At 65.0% G+C, this 19,465-nt stretch overlaps 1 protein-coding gene across 1 annotated transcript; it reads left to right on the top strand.

Moving 5' to 3' along the window:
- Positions 1–5,422: 5,422 nt before the first annotated feature.
- On the top strand, positions 5,423–15,292 carry NCKAP1L (NCK associated protein 1 like). Its single transcript, XM_072847241.1, has 31 exons — positions 5,423–5,575; positions 5,807–5,917; positions 6,262–6,354; positions 6,463–6,519; positions 6,604–6,746; positions 6,846–6,936; positions 7,024–7,161; positions 7,255–7,303; positions 7,463–7,619; positions 7,989–8,045; positions 8,377–8,473; positions 8,769–8,878; positions 9,067–9,199; positions 9,310–9,391; positions 9,673–9,731; positions 9,875–10,020; positions 10,357–10,489; positions 10,698–10,817; positions 11,356–11,495; positions 11,662–11,793; positions 11,908–12,126; positions 12,246–12,376; positions 12,460–12,557; positions 12,819–12,912; positions 13,037–13,119; positions 13,226–13,306; positions 13,529–13,622; positions 13,786–13,902; positions 14,219–14,328; positions 14,426–14,515; positions 14,986–15,292. The coding sequence occupies exons 1-31, from the start codon at positions 5,474–5,476 to the stop codon at positions 15,109–15,111; spliced, it is 3,393 nt and encodes a 1,130-aa protein (XP_072703342.1). The 5' UTR covers positions 5,423–5,473; the 3' UTR covers positions 15,112–15,292.
- Positions 15,293–19,465: the final 4,173 nt, after the last annotated feature.

Below are 19,465 nucleotides of genomic sequence, written 5' to 3'. Positions count from 1 at the left end.
TGTGCTATATGGGCCCTGGGCTGTGCTATAGGAGCCCTGGTGACGTTATATGGGCCCTTGGCTGTGCTATAGGAGCCCTGGGCAGTGCTATATGAGCCCAGGTGATGTTGTATGGGCCGTGGGCCACTGTGCTATAGGAGCCCTGAGCAGTGCTATATGAAGCCAGGTGACGTTATATGGACCCTGGGCTGTGCTATAGGAGCCCTGGGCAGTGCTATAGGAGCCCTGGTGATGTTATATGGGCCCTGGGCTGTGCTATAGGAGCCCTGGGCTGTGCTATATGAGCCCAGGTGATGTTATATGGGCCCTGGGCCGTGCTATAGGAGCCCTGGTGATGTTATATGGGCCCTGGGCTGTGCTATAGGAGCCCTGGGTTGTGCTATAGGAGCCCTGGGCAGTGCTATATGAGCCCAGGTGATGTTATATGGGCCCTGGGCAGTGCTATAGGAGCCCTGGGCTGTGCTATAGGAGCCCAGGTGATGTTATATGGGCCCTGGGCAGTGCTATAGGAGCCCTGGTGATGTTATATGGGCCCTGGGCTGTGCTATAGGAGCCCTGGTGATGTTATATGGGCCCTCGGCTGTGCTATAGGAGCCCTGGGCAGTGCTATATGAGCCCAGGTGGTGTTGTATGGGCCGTGGGCCACAGTGCTATAGGAGCCCTGAGCAGTGCTATATGAACCCAGGTGACGTTATATGGACCCTGGGCTGTGCTATAGGAGCCCTGGGCAGTGCTATAGGAGCCCTGGTGACGTTATATGGGCCCTGGGCTGTGCTATAGGAACCCTGGGCAGTGCTATATGAGCCCAGGTGACGTTATATGGGCCCTGGGCTGTGCTATAGGAGCCCTGGGCAGTGCTATATGAGCCCAGGTGATGTTATATGGGCCCTGGGCTGTGCTATAGGGGCCCTGGGCTGTGCTATATGAGCCCAGGTGATGTTATATGGGCCCTGGGCCGTGCTATAGGAGCCCTGTTGATGTTATATGGGCCCTGGGCTGTGCTATAGGAGCCCTGGGCTGTGCTATAGGAGTCCTGGGCAGTGCTATATGAGCCCTGTTGATGTTATATGGGCCCTGGGCTGTGCTATATGGGCCCTGGGCTGTGCTATAGGAGCCCAGGTGATGTTATATGGGCCCTGGGCTGTGCTATAGGAGCCCTGGGCAGTGCTATATGAGCCCAGGTGATGTTGTATGGGCCGTGGGCCACTGTGCTATAGGAGCCCTGAGCAGTGCTATATGAACCCAGGTGACGTTATATGGACCCTGGGCTGTGCTATAGGAGCCCTGGGCAGTGCTATAGGAGCCCTGGTGATGTTATATGGGCCCTGGGCTGTGCTATAGGAGCCCTGGGCTGTGCTATATGAGCCCAGGTGACGTTATATGGGCCCTGGGCTGTGCTATAGGAGCCCTGGGCAGTGCTATAGGAGCACAGGTGATGTTATATGGGCCCTGGGCTGTGCTATAGGAGCCCAGGTGATGTTATATGGGCCCTGGGCTGTGCTATATGGGCCCTGGACTGAGCTATAGGAGCCCTGGTGATGTTATATGGGCCCGGGGCTGTGCTATATGAGCCCTGGTGACGTTATATGGGCCCTGGGCTGTGCTATAGGAGGCCTGGGCAGTGCTATATGAGCCCAGGTGATGTTATATGGGCCCTGGGCCATGCTATAGGAGCCCTGGTGATGTTATATGGGCCCTGGGCTGTGCTATATGGGCCCTGGGCTGTGCTATAGGAGCCCTGGTGACGTTATATGGGCCCTTGGCTGTGCTATAGGAGCCCTGGGCAGTGCTATATGAGCCCAGGTGATGTTGTATGGGCCGTGGGCCACTGTGCTATAGGAGCCCTGAGCAGTGCTATATGAAGCCAGGTGACGTTATATGGACCCTGGGCTGTGCTATAGGAGCCCTGGGCAGTGCTATAGGAGCCCTGGTGATGTTATATGGGCCCTGGGCTGTGCTATAGGAGCCCTGGGCTGTGCTATATGAGCCCAGGTGATGTTATATGGGCCCTGGGCCGTGCTATAGGAGCCCTGGTGATGTTATATGGGCCCTGGGCTGTGCTATAGGAGCCCTGGGTTGTGCTATAGGAGCCCTGGGCAGTGCTATATGAGCCCAGGTGATGTTATATGGGCCCTGGGCAGTGCTATAGGAGCCCTGGGCTGTGCTATAGGAGCCCAGGTGATGTTATATGGGCCCTGGGCAGTGCTATAGGAGCCCTGGTGATGTTATATGGGCCCTGGGCTGTGCTATAGGAGCCCTGGTGATGTTATATGGGCCCTCGGCTGTGCTATAGGAGCCCTGGGCAGTGCTATATGAGCCCAGGTGGTGTTGTATGGGCCGTGGGCCACAGTGCTATAGGAGCCCTGAGCAGTGCTATATGAACCCAGGTGACGTTATATGGACCCTGGGCTGTGCTATAGGAGCCCTGGGCAGTGCTATAGGAGCCCTGGTGACGTTATATGGGCCCTGGGCTGTGCTATAGGAACCCTGGGCAGTGCTATATGAGCCCAGGTGACGTTATATGGGCCCTGGGCTGTGCTATAGGAGCCCTGGGCAGTGCTATATGAGCCCAGGTGATGTTATATGGGCCCTGGGCTGTGCTATAGGAGCCCTGGGCTGTGCTATATGAGCCCAGGTGATGTTATATGGGCCCTGGGCCGTGCTATAGGAGCCCTGTTGATGTTATATGGGCCCTGGGCTGTGCTATAGGAGCCCTGGGCTGTGCTATAGGAGTCCTGGGCAGTGCTATATGAGCCCTGTTGATGTTATATGGGCCCTGGGCTGTGCTATATGGGCCCTGGGCTGTGCTATAGGAGCCCTGGTGACGTTATATGGGCCCTGGGCTGTGCTATAGGAGCCCTGGGCAGTGCTATATGAGCCCAGGTGATGTTGTATGGGCCGTGGGCCACTGTGCTATAGGAGCCCTGAGCAGTGCTATATGAACCCAGGTGACGTTATATGGACCCTGGGCTGTGCTATAGGAGCCCTGGGCAGTGCTATAGGAGCCCTGGTGATGTTATATGGGCCCTGGGCTGTGCTATAGGAGCCCTGGGCTGTGCTATATGAGCCCAGGTGACGTTATATGGGCCCTGGGCTGTGCTATAGGAGCCCTGGGCAGTGCTATATGAGCCCAGGTGATGTTATATGGGCCCTGGGCCGTGCTATAGGAGCCCAAGTGATGTTATATGGGCCCTGGGCAGTGCTATAGGAGTCCTGGGCTGTGCTATAGGAGCCCAGGTGACGTTATATGGGCCCTGGGCTGTGCTATAGGAGCCCTGGGCAGTGCTATATGAACCCAGGTGACGTTATATGGACCCTGGGCTGTGCTATAGGAGCCCTGGGCAGTGCTATAGGAGCCCAGGTGACGTTATATGGGCCCTGGGCAGTGCTATAGGAGCCCTGGGCTGTGCTATATGAGCCCAGGTGATGTTATCTGGGCCCTGGGCCGTGCTATAGGAGCCCTGGTGATGTTATATGGGCCCTGTGCTGTGCTATAGGAGCCCTGGGCTGTGCTATAGGAGCCCTGGGCTGTGCTATATGAGCCCAGGTGATGTTATATGGGCCCTGGGCCGTGCTATAGGAGCCCTGGTGATGTTATATGGGCCCTGGGCTGTGCTATAGGAGCCCTGGGTTGTGCTATAGGAGCCCTGGGCAGTGCTATATGAGCCCAGGTGATGTTATATGGGCCCTGGGCAGTGCTATAGGAGCCCTGGGCTGTGCTATAGGAGCCCAGGTGATGTTATATGGGCCCTGGGCTGTGCTATATGAGCCCAAGTGATGTTATATGGGCCCTTGGCTGTGCTATAGGAGCCCTGGGCAGTGCTATATGAGCCCAGGTGGTGTTGTATGGGCCGTGGGCCACAGTGCTATAGGAGCCCTGAGCAGTGCTATATGAACCCAGGTGACGTTATATGGACCCTGGGCTGTGCTATAGGAGCCCTGGGCAGTGCTATAGGAGCCCTGGTGATGTTATATGGGCCCTGGGCTGTGCTATAGGAACCCTGGGCAGTGCTATATGAGCCCAGGTGACGTTATATGGGCCCTGGGCTGTGCTATAGGAGCCCTGGGCAGTGCTATATGAGCCCAGGTGATGTTATATGGGCCCTGGGCCGTGCTATAGGAGCCCAAGTGATGATATATGGGCCCTGGGCTGTGCTATAGGAGCCCTGGGCAGTGCTATATGAGCCCAGGTGATGTTATATGGGCCCTGGGCTGTGCTATAGGAGCCCTGGGCTGTGCTATATGAACCCAGGTGATGTTATATGGGCCCTGGGCAGTGCTATAGGAGCCCTGTTGATGTTATATGGGCCCTGGGCTGTGCTATAGGAGCCCTGGGCTGTGCTATAGGAGCCCTGGGCAGTGCTATATGAGCCCAGGTGATGTTATATGGGCCCTGGGCAGTGCTATAGGAGCCCTGGGCTGTGCTATAGGAGCCCAGGTGATGTTATATGGGCCCTGGGCAGTGCTATAGGAGCCCTGGTGATGTTATATGGGCCCTGGGCTGTGCTATATGGGCCCTGGGCTGTGCTATAGGAGCCCTGGTGATGTTATATGGGCCCTTGGCTGTGCTATAGGAGCCCTGGGCAGTGCTATATGAGCCCAGGTGATGTTGTATGGGCCGTGGGCCACAGTGCTATAGGAGCCCTGAGCAGTGCTATATGAACCCAGGTGACGTTATATGGACCCTGGGCTGTGCTATAGGAGCCCTGGGCAGTGCTATATGAGCCCAGGTGATGTTATATGGGCCCTGGGCTGTGCTATAGGAGCCCTGGGCTGTGCTATATGAGCCCAGGTGATGTTATATGGGCCCTGGGCCGTGCTATAGGAGCCCAGGTGATGTTATATGGGCCCTGGGCCGTGCTATAGGAGCTCTGGGCAGCATTAAATGGGCCTGGGCCGTGTTATATGGGCTCTGAATGGTGTTATATGGGCCAAGGAGTTGTATATGTGCCCTGGTGGTGGTATATGGGCCTGGATGGTCTTATATGGACCCTGGGTGCTGTTGTCAGGCCATGGCCGGTGCCACATGGCCCTGGCAGGTGTGACATGGCTGTGGCCAGTGTCACATGGCGATGCTATACGGTCCTGGTCAGCATAGCACAGCTGGGACTGGTGTTATATGGCTGTAGCCAGCACTGCCCGGCTGTCAGCAGTGTCACCTGCCACAGCTGGTGTCCTATGGCCGTGGACGGTGTCACTGGGCCACGGGCGGCGTGACATGGCCACGGCCGGACCTACGTGGTGGTGGTGTCACACAGCCATGGTGGCATCAGGCATCGGTGGTGTCACGCAGCCATGGCGTCAGGCAACGGCAGTGTCACAGGACGGTGGCGGTGTCACGTGGCGGTGGCCCCAGCTCAGGGCCCAGCCCAGGAAACCCAGGAAGGGGAAGTTGGGTGTTGGGGCCGCAGGGACGATCGGGGGACGCGGGGGACACAGGGTGGCCAACCCCCCCCCCAAGCACATCGCCGCCATGTCGCTGTCCTCCGTCTACCAGAACAAGTTCGCCGAGAAGCTGACGATCCTCAACGACCGGGGACGGGGCATCCTCGTCCGCATCTACAACATCAAGAAGGTGGGTGCGGGGTGGGGCCCAGATGCCTGGGTCCCCTGGGGGGGGACGCGTTGGGGTACAGGACGTCGGGGTGCACCCCCCGATCTAACGGGGAAGAGCCCGCGTTCGGCCTGGAACGAGGGTCGTGAAGAAACAGGGGGTGGGGGGATCGCTGGGGCAGGGGGGTCTGATGGGGGAGTCTGAGGCCAGGAAGGGGTTTTGGGGGGATCTGATGCTGGGGGGGCCCTGCAGACCTGCTCCGACCCCAAGACACGGCCACCATTCCTCGGTGACAAGGCCATGGAGCCCTCCGTCAAGTTCATCAACAAGAAGTTTCCTCACCTGGACGTGCGGAGCAGCACGGTGAGGGACCGGGGTGTCCCCTCTGTCCCCAACCCCCTGTCTCCCCCACCCCATGCCAGCCCAACCTGCCCCCCACCCTGTGTCACCCCACCCCCAGTGTCCTCACCATCCCCACCCCTTGTTGCCCCCATCCAGTGTCCACATTGTCCCCCACGTGTCACCCTGGTCCGTGTCACCCCACTTCGTGTCACCACCACCTGGCTTCCTCTCCATCCCCCTCTCTTGGTCATCCTGCCACCCCCTTCCCCATGTCACCCCTCCCTGGGTGTCCCCCCTGTGTCACCCCTCCCCGGGTGTCCCCACTGTGTCACCCCACCCCGGGTGTCCCCACTGTCCCTTTGCAGCAACACCTGGGGCCGGTGCACAAGGACAAGGGGGACATTGCCCGGGCGCTGGGACCCTTCTACCACTCCTTCCTGGATGTCCTGGAGTTCAGGGTGAGCTGGGGCACATGGAGGGGGGCAAAGCAGGGTTTTGGGGGGCAGCACTGGCATTTCAGCCCTGGGGGGACAGCAGTGACATGGTCCCTGTCCCCTCCCTTCCAGGACCATGTCTACGAGCTGCTGAACACCATCGATGCCAGCCAGTGCTTCTTCAACATCGTGAGTGGGGTGCAAGGGGTGCCCGGGAGGTACTTTGGGGGTGCCACGGCCGTGCCCACGCACTCACGGCTGTCCCCTCCCCAGCACATCAACTACGACTTCACCAAGAGCTACCTGGACCTGGTTGTCACCTACGTGTCCCTCGTCCTGCTGCTGGCCCGCATCGAGGACCGCCGGCTGCTCATCGGCATGTACCACTGTGCCCATGAGATGAGCCATGGCACCAGGTGGGTCGGCTGTCCCCACCGGGACTGTCCCCACGGACTGTCCCCACTTGGGGCTGGCCCTGAGGACCGTCCCCGACCCCTGTGCCACTGTCCCCGCAGTGACCCCAGCTTCGCCCGCCTGGGACAGATGGTGCTGGAGTACGACCACCCCCTCAAGAAGCTGACGGAGGAATTTGGGCTGCACACCAAGGTGGGATGGGGGTCCCCCCAACCAGCGGGGCCACGTCCTGCCCCGATCCATCCCACGGCCCCCCCATGATGTCCCCCTGTCCCCCAGGCTGTCACCGGCGCCCTCCTGTCCCTCCATTTCCTCTTTGCCCGGAGGAACCAGGGAGCAGAGCAATGGCGCAGCGACCAGCTCCTCAGCCTGCTCGGCACCGCCGGCACCATGCTCAGCCCTGCCAGCTCCGACACCGTGAGTACCACCGCACCGTGGGGACCAGGACAGGGCCCGGGGGAGGCTGCAGGAGGGCTGAGGGCAGTGACACGGTGACGCCTGTGTCCCCAGATGGCCTGTGAGTACCTGTCCCTGGAGGTGATGGAGCGCTGGATCCTCAGTGAGTCCCTGTGGTGCCCGCGGGTCCCCAGCCCCACGTGGGCACAGGGTCCCCAGCCCCACGCGGGCAGCCTGGCTCCCCATTTCGGGCTGTCCCCCTGCCTGCTGCGGGGCCGGCAGCGCGGGCAGCCCCTTGCCCGCCTGACGGCTGTGCCCGCAGTGGGGTTCCTGGTGTGCCCGGGCGCGCTGGGCTCGTCCCCGCAGTGCCTGGAGCTGTGGCGGCTGGCGCTGCAGGGCTCGCTCTACATCACCCTCCTCCGTGACGAGGCCCTCCAGGTCCATAAGGTCACCGAGGAGCTGCTCAGCAGCCTCAAGGGGTAACGGCCGTGCCAGCGCCGGGACCGTGGAGAGTGCCAGGGGTGTGCCGCGGTGGGTGCCAGGGGCTGGGGGCTCTGCCAGCAGCCCTGCTGGGTGCCGGGGGCTGTGCTGGGTGCCAGGAGACTTCACAGGGTGCCAGGAGGTTGTTTTGGGTGCCAGGGGATTGTGCTGGGTGCCAGGGGCTCTATTGGGTGCCAGGAGATTTCACAGGGTGCCAGGAGGTTGTTTTGGGTGCCAGGGGATTGTGCTGGGTGCCAGGGGGTTGTGCTGGGTGCCACGGGCCAGGGGCTCTGTGGGGTGCCTGGGGTTCTCCTGGGTGCTGTGCCGGGTGCTGTGCCTGGCACTGCCCGGCCGTGACCCTCTCACAGGTATGGGAAGCGGGTGGCTGATCTCAAGGAGTGCAAGGAACACGCCGTGGCTCACAGGTTGGGGACTTGACGGGGGGACAGTGGGGCTGGGGGGGCTGGGGAAGGTCCCAGGGATCTTGGGGAGCTGGGAGGCCCCAGGGTGTCCCAAAGGATTGGGCGGTCCTGGGGGTCCCATGGGAGTTGGAGGGATCCCAGGGGCTCCTGGAGGTGCCAGCACCCTGGGGGGGGATGGGGGTGCCCCAATTGGGTCCACACTGGTCCCATGCCACAGCACCCACCTTTGCCACGTGGTGCCTGCGATGTCCCCACTGGGTGAGAAGGGTGGCTGGGGGGGGTGGTTGGGCGGCCTTGACCCCCACCCTGACCCCCACCCCGACCTCCCCTTCAGTGCCTCCCTGCACCGGGGCCGACGGGCATACCTGCGCGGGGCTGTGCGGGAGCTGGAGGCGCTGCTGGAGGACCAGCCCGGGCTGCTGGGACCCAAGGTGAGCAGGGTTTGGGGTACAGGGGTGCGTGGGTGCAGGGTTTGGGGTACAGGGGATGTGTGCATGCATGTTTTGGGTGCAGGGGGTGCATGGGTGCAGGGTTTGGGTGCGAGGGGCCGGGTGCTGCGGCTCTGCACGTGCATGGGGGTGTGCAATGGGTGCGGGTGGGGTCTGTGGGTGGGGTACTGCCGGTGCCATGCGGTGGCAGTGCCCAGGGCCATCGGTGCCAGCCTGGTGGCAGTGCCTGGTGGCAGCACCCCATGCCTGGTGCCCTCTAACCCCCGGCTCTCCCCAGGCCCTCTTCGTCTTCATGGCGCTCTCCTTCTGCCGGGACGAGGTGAGCTGGCTGGTGCGGCACGCCGAGCACGTCACCAAGACCAAGACGCCTGAGGACTTTGCTGACAGGTAGGCACGGTGTGCAGGCACCGGCTCTGTGCGGGGCAGGGATCCGTGCCTACGGGGGGCACCCCCAGCTGTGGGCAGGCTGGTCTTGTGGTGGGGTTTGCCGTGGGGCAACACCGGGGTGCCGTGGGCACGGCTGGCACTGGGGCGGTTAGACGGGGACAGGCTCTGATCGGCGGCTCCGGCGACAGCCACGTCGCGGAGCTGCTGTTTCTCATGGAGCAGCTGCGGAGCCTGGTGCGGCGGCAGGTCGGGGTGCTGCAGCGCTACCATGTCCAGTACCTGGCCCGCTTCGACGCCCTGGTGCTCAGCGAAGTCATCCAGGTACCACGGGGCACTGGCAGGGGCTGATCTCTGACCCCGTTGGGGTTGTCCCTGTCACCTGTGCCCTATCCTGGCTGTCCCTGACCCTGTCCCCATCCCCGGCCCCGCAGAACCTCTCCGTGTGCCCTGAAGAGGAGTCCATCATCCTGTCGTCCTTTGTCAGCTCCCTCTCAGCTCTCTCTGTCAAGGAAGGTATGGTCAGCGTCCCCCCCGTCACGTCCCTGGCACTGCCTGGGGACCGATGTCCCCCCTGCCCCGGGAGCCCTGCAGCAGCCCTGGACCGTGCTGGGCACCCGGGCATGGGCTTGGGGGGCAATGGGGAGACGGCAGCTCCTGGGGGTCCGTGGGGTGGGCGCTGCCACCCCAGACTGGCACCCCCAGGACCAGTACCTCCAGATTAGCACCCCCAGCCTGATACTCCCCCCACCCCCCTCCCCACGGCCTCATCTCCCCCCGTTTCTACTTCCCCACAGTTGATGACAAGGAGCAGTTTGATTTCACACCGCTCCGCCTGGACTGGTTCCGGCTGCAGGTGCTGTCCCTGTCCTTGTCCCTGTCCCCATCCCAATCTCCATCCTTGTTCCCATCCCCTTCCCTGCTACTGTGCCCATCCCTGTCCTTGTCCTCGTCCTCTTCCCCTGCCCTGCTGTGCCCCTGAGCCTACTGTCCCCCCAGGCCTACACCAGCGTGGCCAAGGCCTCGCTGCCGCTGGGCTCCAATCCCGACGTGGGTCGCGTCATGAACCTCATCGTCTTCCACACCAAACTGCTCGACTCCCTGGAGGAGCTGCTAGCCGAGGCCTCCGACCTCTCCGACCTGTGGTGAGCACCCGCTCTGCCTCAGTTTCCCCACAGTCACGGGGGGTCACCCTGGCTGGGGGTCTTCGAGCCATGTCCTGCACCCCAGCACGCATAGAAAGGTGCCCACGTGTGCTGGGTGACAGGTTTGGGAAGGGACGGAGGTGGCCGTGGGGGACATGTCACCCATGGGAGAGGTTGGGCAAGGTTAGGTGACACGTGGACATGGGGACAGGGACAATACACATGTGGCACAGGAGCAGCGTGTCCAGAAAGACAAATCTCCTCTCCTGCCCTCCCTGCCCCTCTCTCCTGCCCTCCCTGCCCCCTTCTTCTGCCCCTCTGCCCCCACCCCTGCAGTTTCTACCCTCGCCCCATGGAGAAGATGTTTGTGGCGACAATGGATGAGCCCTCCATGCTGCGCTACAGCATCGCCTTCCCTCTGCTCTGCAGCCACTTCTCCTGCTGCGTCCACCCCATGTGCCCGGAGGAGGTGAGTCCTGCTGCCCAGGGGGACACAGGGGACACAGGGACACTGTGGCTGGCTGCTGCCCGGCCAGCTATGGAGGGGCTGGGGCAGGCATATGTGGGTAGGGGACAATGGCAGCCCCATGGCCTCGAGGAAGCTGGCGGCATGCCGCAGATGTGGCCGTGACCTGCATGCCACGTGCCGTGACGGTGCCGTGGCTTTCTCCCCGCAGTATCCCCACCTGAAGGCCATAGCGTTGGGGCTGTGCAACAAGTTCCTGGAGGAGATGGCCCGGCAGGCCAGCGCCTGTGTCATGGATGCCTGCGCCGAGCAGCACAACCTCAGCGAGCAGGTGAGGGTTGCATCTCCAGGGCCTCCAAGGTCTCTGTGGCCTTTGGGGTCTCCATCACCTTCAGGATATCTGTGGCCTTTGGGGTCTCCAGGGCCTCCGAGGTCTCCATGACCTTTGAGGTCTCCATCACTTTCAGGATCTCTGGGGTCTTTGGGGTCTCTATGGTCTCCAGGATCTCTGTGGTCTTTGGGGTCTCCATGGCCTCTGTGGCCTCCAGGGTCTGTGTGGCCTTTGGGGTCTCTGTGGTCTCCATGGCCTTTGTGGCTTCCAGGGTCTCCATGGCCTTTGGGGTATCCATGGCCTCCAGGATCTCTGTGGTGTCTTTGTCCCCTGGGACCTCCACAGCCTCCGGGGTCTCCAGAACCTCCATGGCCTCCATGTTCTCCAAAGCCCTGGGACAGCAGAGGCCATGGGGGGAAGACCTGGCAGGGCATGTCCCCAATTCAACCTTGGGGATGGTGACCTCTGGTCCTGGAGGCCCCAGCTGGGCTGCCCTTGGTGCCGTGGCCTGTGGTAACCTGCTGCCCGTGTCCGGCAGCTGCTGCCCAAGCACTGTGCCTCCACCGTCAGCAAAGCCCGCAACAAGAAGACCCTGAAGCAGCCGGCCAAGAAGGGGGAGCCTGAGCGGGACAAGCCAGGGGCCGAGAGCCAGAGGAAGGACCGGACCCTGACCACCAAGTGAGAGCCACCCCGGGGCTGGCGAGGGTGGGCAGGGGGCTAGCGGGGAGCGGTGGCCACCAGACGTCAAGTGTGAGCATGGTGTGACGTGAGGGCACGGCGTGACCGTGGGGTTGTCCCCATGGGGCTGCGGTGTGGCTAATGGCACCTGTCCCCCCCACCCCAGCATGGACAAGCTGCACCTGACGCTGGCCGAGCTGTCCCTGAGCCTCAACCACGTGCCCAACTTCACCGTCTTTGAGCACACGGTGACGCCGGCCGAGTACCTCAGCAGCCACCTGGAGACACGCTTCACCAAGTAGGGACCCCACCGGGGACGTGGGACATGGCGGGGCCAGGGTGGGCTGTGGGCGCTGCAGGGGAGGGGACACTCGGCCACGGCCCTCCAGACAGCCCCTTCCTGTCCCCGCAGAGCCATTGTGGCCATGGCGGGCTACAGCCAGGCCACGCAGGAGGTGGCCCGGCCCTCGGAGGTGCTGGTGGGGCTGAACGCCTACACGACCTTCATCCAGTCGCTGGGACAATTCGTGGGCTTGGACACAGGGCGCATCATCCGCAGCGTCCTCCTGCAGCAGACGCAACCCCGCGACGCCGCCGGCGAGCAGACGCTCACCACCATCTACACCAACTGGTGGGTGCCACGATGGGACTGGCACTCTCCCTCCCTCGTGGGAGGTGGTCCCGCGATGCCGTGGGTCGCGGTGCCGTGGGTTGCCGTGCCAGGCAGTGGCAGCAGCTCGGTGTCCGCAGGTACCTGGAGGCTCTGCTGCGGCAGGCCAGCACGGGGGCCATCATCTTGGCCCCCGTCCTGCAGGCTTTCACCACGGTGCCCCGGGAGGGCGAGCCCCCCTTCAGTGCCGCCGAGTTCTCCGACGTCTCAGGTGAGGGACGCAGGGATGCTGCAGGGGGGAATCATCACGCCCCCGACCCGCTCATGTCCCCATCCTTGTCCCCCTCCCTGCAGAGATGCGGGCGCTGGCCGAGCTCATCGGGCCGTACGGCATGAAGTTCCTGAGCGACAACCTCATGTGGCACGTGGGCTCCCAGGTCACCGAGCTGAAGGTAGGGCTGGGGACTGGGACCGGGCCTGGGGGACCAAGAACAGGATCAGGGGACCGGTGTCGGGCTGCTGGGAGCGGGTTCTGGAGCACGGTGTGACAGGGCAGGCAGGGCCACCCCGGGGATCATCCCAGTCCCCCGCCTGTCCCTTGGGCTTTCCGGCCAGCGTGGAGGGGAGGCAGAGGGGCCGGGATGCCCGGGTCCCTCCTGGCCAGCTGCGGGCTCGCCGTGTCCCCGGTGCCATGAGCCTCACGTCCCCTGCAGAAGCTGGTCAACGAGAACATGGACACGCTGGTCCAGCTGCGCTCCAGCTCCTGCAAGCCCGAGCAGATGGCAGCTCTGCTGCCCCGGCTGACCTGTGAGTTTGGGGGTACTGGGGACACGGAGGGGGGGGCGTGGGGCTGGCACATGCGGGTGTGCACGCACGCACGTACGTGTGCACACACACACGCGTGTCCCCGCTGACCCTTCTCCTCCCGCAGCGGCTGAAAACGTCCTGAAGCGCATGACCATCATCGGGGAGATCCTGAGCTTCCGCGCCATGGCCCAGCAGGGCCTGCGGGAGGTGGGTGCCCCCCACCCCACGGGTCCCCCACCGCATGGGACCCCCACCCACAGGCCCCACAGCCCAAGGGGTCAGCAGGAGCCCCGTGAGCTCCTTCTCTCTGCAGGTCTTCTCCCACCACTGCCCCTTCCTGATGGGCCCCATCGAGTGTCTGACGGACGTTGTCACCCCTGACACCGACATCCAGGTGGGCATGGAGGGGGACAGGGACAGGGTGGCACCCCTGGTGCTTGGGACAGCTGTCCCCAGGCAGGGCTGGTTGCTGCTGTCCTGTACCCGCTGCACTGCACGGTGCTACGGGGCACTGCGTGGCATTGTATGGCACCGTGTGGCATTGCGTGGCATTGCACGGTCCCCTGGCTGCACCCCGCGTCCCCAGCCCTGAGCCTGCGCGTCCCCGTTCCCCCAGGTCACCCTGAGCATCTTTGAGCTGGCCTCGGCCGCGGGGATCCCCTGTGAGGTCGACCCCGCGCTGGTGAACGTCCTCGCTGGCAGCAAGATGGGTACCGTGGGGGTCTGCTGGGGCCGCGGGGGGCTGTCCCTGAGATCCGTGACCCTGCCACAGACCCCCAGCCCCGCTCACCTTCCCCTACCCTGTGTCACCTCCCTGGGACCCCCGGGGTCCCCTCTTGGACCCCTGTCTAGTGTCACCTCCCTCCCTGGCAGACGGCTCATCCCCGGAGGAGGACTACAAGGTGGCTTGCCTGCTCCTCGTCTTTGTGGCCGTGTCTCTGCCCCTGCTGGCCTCCGACCCGGCATCCATCTACAACACCGAGGTGGACGGTGAGGCTTAGCCGTGTCCCTGGCAGCTTTGTCCCTGTGTCCCCAGTCCTGGCTGTGTCCCCATAACCCTGACCCCACAGTTCCCCTGTGTCACACCTTGTGTGTGCTGGGACCCCCCAGGTCATCGGTGCCCCATAGCCGCAGCTGAGGGTTGGTGGGAACAGCAGGACCCCAGGACTGGCAGGGCTAGTGCCCCGTAACCGCAGCCGAGGGAGGTGGGCACAGCGGGGACCCTGTGCTCTCCCCAACCTACCTCTGTCCCCAATCTACCGGTGTCCCCAACCTACCGGTGTCCCCAACCTACCTGCGTCCCCAGGCTACAACAACAACATCCACTGCCTGGCCAAGGCCATCATCCACGTGTCGGCCGCCCTCTTCACCGTCCACAACAAGAACATCGAGACCCACCTCAAGGAGTTCCTGCTGGTGAGAGAGGACGGGGGTCACAGCTGTGCCTGGCCGGGGGTGGGCACCCTCCTGGGGTGGGCACGGTCCCCAGTGCTGATCAGGATCTGTCCCTCAGCTGGCCTCCGTCAGCCTCCTGCAGCTGGGCCAGGAGACGGACAAGCTGCGTGCCAGGAACCGCGACTCCATCTCCCTGCTCATGCAGCTGGTGAGTGACAGGAAGGCCCCGGGGTGCTGCTGGGTGGGCTGTGGGGTGCCCCTGGGTGGGCTGTGGGGTGGTCCTGAGTGGGCACATCCCAGCTCCGTGTCTCCGCCAGGCTCCAGCTCTGCCCAGGCTGCTCCAGCCCCCAGACGGCAGCCAGCTCTGGGTGCTCAGCCCTTGCCCAGCTCCGGTTGAACGTGGGGGGCCACATCCAGCTCCGACACCCCCAGGGAGAGGCTGGGCTGACTGGGTGGGGGCCATGCACCCATCACTGGGGATTGATATTCAGGGAGCGCTTGCCCTTGCTGCAAAGCAATTTAAATGCAAATATTTCAATCTGGAGCTGGGGCACAGGAGCCGTTGGGGAGGGAGCACCCAGCACTGCTGGGGAGGGGCTGGGGTCCAGCTCCCCTCTCCGACGACGGGGGTGAAACTGAGGTAGGGGGGCTGCTGACGCTGTGTGACCCCGCTTTCAGATCGTGGCGGAGTCGTCCTTCCTGACGGTGGACATGCTGGAGACCTGCTTCCCCTACGTCCTGCTCCGCAACGCCTACCGTGAGGTGTGCCGGGAAAACCTGCTCAGCAGGGTCCCCTCGCACTGAGCCCAGCCCCCGTGTCACCCCCTCTCCTCAAATCCCTCAAACCACCCCATGCCAGGACCCCTGGGTCCTCCCTTGACTGCTGGATGCCACCATGGTGTCCCCAGCTGTCCCCATCCTGCGCGGGGCACCGATGGCCATCTCCGGCCATCGCCGCCTTCAGTAAACCACTTTTCCCCCCCAACGGCTGTGTCCAACTCATGGCTGGGGGGCACGCGGGTAATATTTGGGGCTGGCTCTGCCCCAGCACCCCAGGGTGGGTGCCTAGCCCTGTGTCTCCAGCAGGAATAACCTCCTGTGGGTCCCCCATGGGCGTTCGGGAGGGTCTGGGGGTGCCGGCGGCCTTGGGGGGCTGGGACACAGAAGCACCGGAGCTTCCGGCAGGATTTACCAGCTTAAATTAAAGCTGCCGCTTTTTGTGGCAATGATCCCGGCTGGCCCCGTGCCTCAGTTTCCCTTCTCCAGCCCGGCTGGGGATGTTTCAAGTCACGTTTCCCCCCTCCTCCTTTCCCCCGTCTCAGGGTGTTTATTTTTCTCCCGTGCAGCATCTTGGGGGAAAATTAATGGGGCGAGGGAAGGAGGTGGCAGGGCGGCCGTTGCCATTCCGCTCACGGCCGGCTGCTCCGGGATGAGTCACCGGCCGTGCGGGGAGGGGGGGACGGCGGCTGCCGTGGCCGTGAGCCCCCCTCGGCAGAACCCCCTCGGCAGGGCCCGGTGGTACCGGGGCTGGGGGAGGCCGAGCGTGCCACCCCGGCAGCCAAACCGAACCGCAGCCGCGATCGCGTGGCCAAACCCAAGCGTGCGGCCGCCTCGTCCGGCACTAATTGCTTTATTATTTCATCCCGGGGGGAAAAACCGCTCCGGAGCGGGCTGGACTCCCCCGCTGCTCCCCTCCGGCTGCGCTCCCGGGGGGCTGAACTCCCCCGAATTAACGCCCAGAACCTGCTGATTATTCCAGATTGCTGCAAAAGTCTATTTTCGCGCTCATCAATCACGATATTAAGCCGTAACGAGCTGCCGAGGCTCCCCGCCGGCAGCACGGCTTTGTCTCGCGCGCATCCCTGCCCACGGCCTCTCCCGTGCCCGCCGCCCCCTGCGTCCCCCTCCGCACCATGGGGTCCCCCCCCCTTGTTCAAGTTGCTGCCCCCAGCCTGGCTCTGAGTCCCCCAAAAGTTTGGGGACCCCAAAATGTCCCCAGCGTGGGGTATGGGAGCTCCCACGCCATGTGCCGGGGGCTGGCAGCCCACCCTGCTGACCCCGGCATGCAGGTGGGGGTCCCGTGGGTGCCCCCTGCACCCACGGGACACCCCACCAAAGCGGGGGACCCCCATGGAAAGGGGCACAGCCCCCCTTTTGGAGGCTAAACGGATGCATGCCCGGGCAGCACCCATGGGTGCTAGCCGGCAAAGGCCAGGAGGTGACATGGCCCAGTGGGCAGGGACCTGGCTGAGCCACCGGGGACGATGGACCAAGGTGGGGGCTCGGGGATGGTGCCCCGAGGGGGGGTCCCCACCTGGCCCCCCGGTGCCGGTGCCGCGGCGGTGGGTGCTGTGCACACCTACGGCGTTACATAAGGGCTTATTAATATTCCCCGGGGGCTGCGGGCTCGGCGCGTGCCGCGGGAGGCAGCGTGGGTGCTGCCGTGCCCCCCCAGCTCGCTGGGACCCACTCGGGGCTCTGGCACCCCGATATCCCCCTGTGTATGTGCCTGGAGCCCCCCCGGGTCCTCGTCACTGGCCCCTGCACCCCGAGGTTTCCCGGTGGGACACGGGTGGGGGACCACAGGGTGGGGGACAAGGTGTGTGTGGGGCAGGGGGTGCAGGGGCCATGGGGTGCAGGGGCCGTGGGGCAGGGGATGGGGTGTCCGTGAGCCCACAGGATGGGGTCCCCTCAAGCTCAGGCTGCTTGCAACCCCCCCCATATCCCCCAGCCCAGGGGGGAGAAGCCCGAATAGGCCCAAGCAGCCCCCCAGGGTTTGGGTAGGTCCTACAGTAAGTTGGGGGCTGCCACTGCCACAGCCGGTTGGTGGGGACAGTCCCTGGTGTCCGTGTCACCGGCCTCGGTGACGTGTGATGAACGGGGCAGGTCTCGGCAGGGAGAGGGGCTGGGGGAGGTGGGGGTCGTGTTGCCCCCCGCCCCAACCCGCTCCTCGGAGCAGACCCCCTGCGTGGCACATGGGAGGCCACGGCCCCTCCGTGGGGGGCACTGGGCCGGGGGCTCTGGCCCCTTCCCGGCCTGCAAACCCAGTGACACCCCCCATAGCCCCATGGGGGTCCTGGGGTACCTGCACTCCCCCAGCTCCATAGGGGTCCCTGGGGTAACACCCCCATAGCTCCATAGGGGTCCTGGGGTACCCCCCAGAGGTCCTGGGGTACAACCCCTATGGCCCCATAGGGTCCTGGGGTACCCCCCAGGGGTCCTGGGGTACCACCCCCATAGCCCTACGGGGGTCCTGGGGTACCTGCACCCCCCAACTCCATAGGGGTCCTGGGGTACCACCCCTGTAGCCCCATAGGGTCCTGGGGTACCCCCATAGGGTCCTGGGGGACCTTCCCCTCGCACGGCCCTTATGGGGGTCCTGGACACCTCTCTCCCCATGGGGGTCCCGGGGCACCTGCCCCCCCCCCCAGCCCCATATGGGGGGTCCCGGGGCATCTCCCCCCGCTCCCCATCGCCCCGTGGGGGTCCCGGGGCGCCCGCCCCCCAGCGCCGGGGCTGAGCGGGGCGGTGGGGCTGGGCGGGCCCCGGTTCCCGGCCCCCTCCCCCGGCTCCCCCCGCCCCTCCCCGCCCTCCCGCCGGTGCCGGCTCGGGGAAAGTTGCGGCGAGCCCCGGTCGGCGGAGGCAGAGCCAGCAGCAGCGGGAGGACCGGGGCACGGCGGCACCGGGGCACGGCAGGACCGGGGCACAGCGGCATCAGCTGCACGGGTGGTACAGGCAGCACCGGAGCACGGCAGGACCGGCGCTTCCCGGCCGAGCATCCCCGGGTAGGAGCGCGCAGCATCCCCGGTCCCCTCCTGCCGCACGCCGGTGCTTCCCCATCCCCGGTTCTCTCCCATCCCCGGTTCTCCCCATCCCCGCTTCTCCCCCATCCCCGGTTCTCCCCATCCCCGCTTCTCCCCATCCCCGCTTCTCCCCATCCCCGCTTCTCCCCCATCCCCGCTTCTCCCCCATCCCCGCTTCTCCCCATCCCCGGTGCCCCCCATCTCGGTGCCTCCCCTCCCGGTGCTCCCACCCCCGGTGCCCGGGATGCCATCTTAGCTCCGCCGCCCGGGCCGGTGCTGCCTGCGCAGCCGCCGGGTACCGGGCGGGGAGGGAGGCTGCTACCGGGGATGCGGGGCGGTACCGGCGGCTGCTCGGTGCGGCCCGCCGGGCCCCGGGACCGGCCGCGGGGCTGAGGGCGCGTCCCCGCCGCCGCAGGGGCCATGGAGCCGCCGCGGAGCCTCCCGGGGCTGGAGCCTGACCGCGAAGCGCTGGACCCGGCCGGCGGCTGCCCGTCCCCGCTGGAGATCAAGTCCGCCCCCAGCAAGAAGATCTGGGTCAAGCTCCGGGCGCTGTGAGTGACCCCCCCGGCCCCCCCAAACCGGGACCCCCCATCCCCAAACTGGGACCCCCGAACCGGGACTCCCCCACCCCCGAACTGGGACCCCCGAACCGAGGGACCCCCACCCTCAAGCTGGGACCCCCGAACCGGGACCCCCCACCCTCAAGCTGGGACCTCCGAACCGGGGAACCCCCACCCTCAAGCTGGGACCCCGAACCGGGACCCCCACCCTCAAACTGGGACCCCCAAACCGGGGACCCCCCACCCTCAAGCTGGGACCTCCGAACCGGGGAACCCCCACCCTCAAACTGGGACCCCCGAACTGGGACCCCCAAGCTCACCTGAGCGTCACACCCCTCTGAACCCATGACACCCCCTTTGGGGACCCCCGTCCTGCTCTAAAAGCCCCCGGTGCCCCCACCCTGTGTCCTCCCACTCCTGGTGGGACCCCCGGGGTCCCCCTGGAGCCCTTTGCCCCTGGGGGCCCCCAGGTGTCCCCCATCCCGTCCATGTGCTGCCCCCACACCCCCATGCAGGACCCCCCGTCACCCTTGGGACCCCCCTGCACGCATTGCACCCCCTCGGGGTGGGGGCACTGGGACCCCCTTGGGCTGGGGGCACCCATAAGCTTGGGGTGGGTCTGATGGGGCAGCTCTGGGGGTGCTGGGAGGGGACCCCCCCAGCACAGCCCCCAACACCCCTCGCCCCGGGTGGCACCGTGGGGTGGGCAGAAGGCTGGGGTGCCCCCAAATCTGGGGGGCAGAGCGGGTGCCAGGGTGCTGGCTGGCCCCGGGGAGGGGGTGACACCCCAGGGTG

This window comes from Ciconia boyciana, chromosome 27 (assembly GCF_034638445.1).
Source record: "Ciconia boyciana chromosome 27, ASM3463844v1, whole genome shotgun sequence".
In the NCBI taxonomy this organism is placed as follows: domain Eukaryota; kingdom Metazoa; phylum Chordata; class Aves; order Ciconiiformes; family Ciconiidae; genus Ciconia; species Ciconia boyciana.
This window is presented reverse-complemented; position numbering and strand designations above follow the sequence as displayed.

Coding starts and splice junctions, on each gene's coding strand:
- NCKAP1L (XM_072847241.1), top strand. CDS start 5,474: ATGTCGCTGTCCTCCGTCTACCAGAACAAGTTCGCCGAGAAGCTGACG. Junction 5,918..6,261: donor TGGACGTGCGGAGCAGCACG/GTGAGGGACCGG, acceptor GTCCCTTTGCAG/CAACACCTGGGGCCGGTGCA. Junction 14,516..14,985: donor TCTCCCTGCTCATGCAGCTG/GTGAGTGACAGG, acceptor CCCCGCTTTCAG/ATCGTGGCGGAGTCGTCCTT.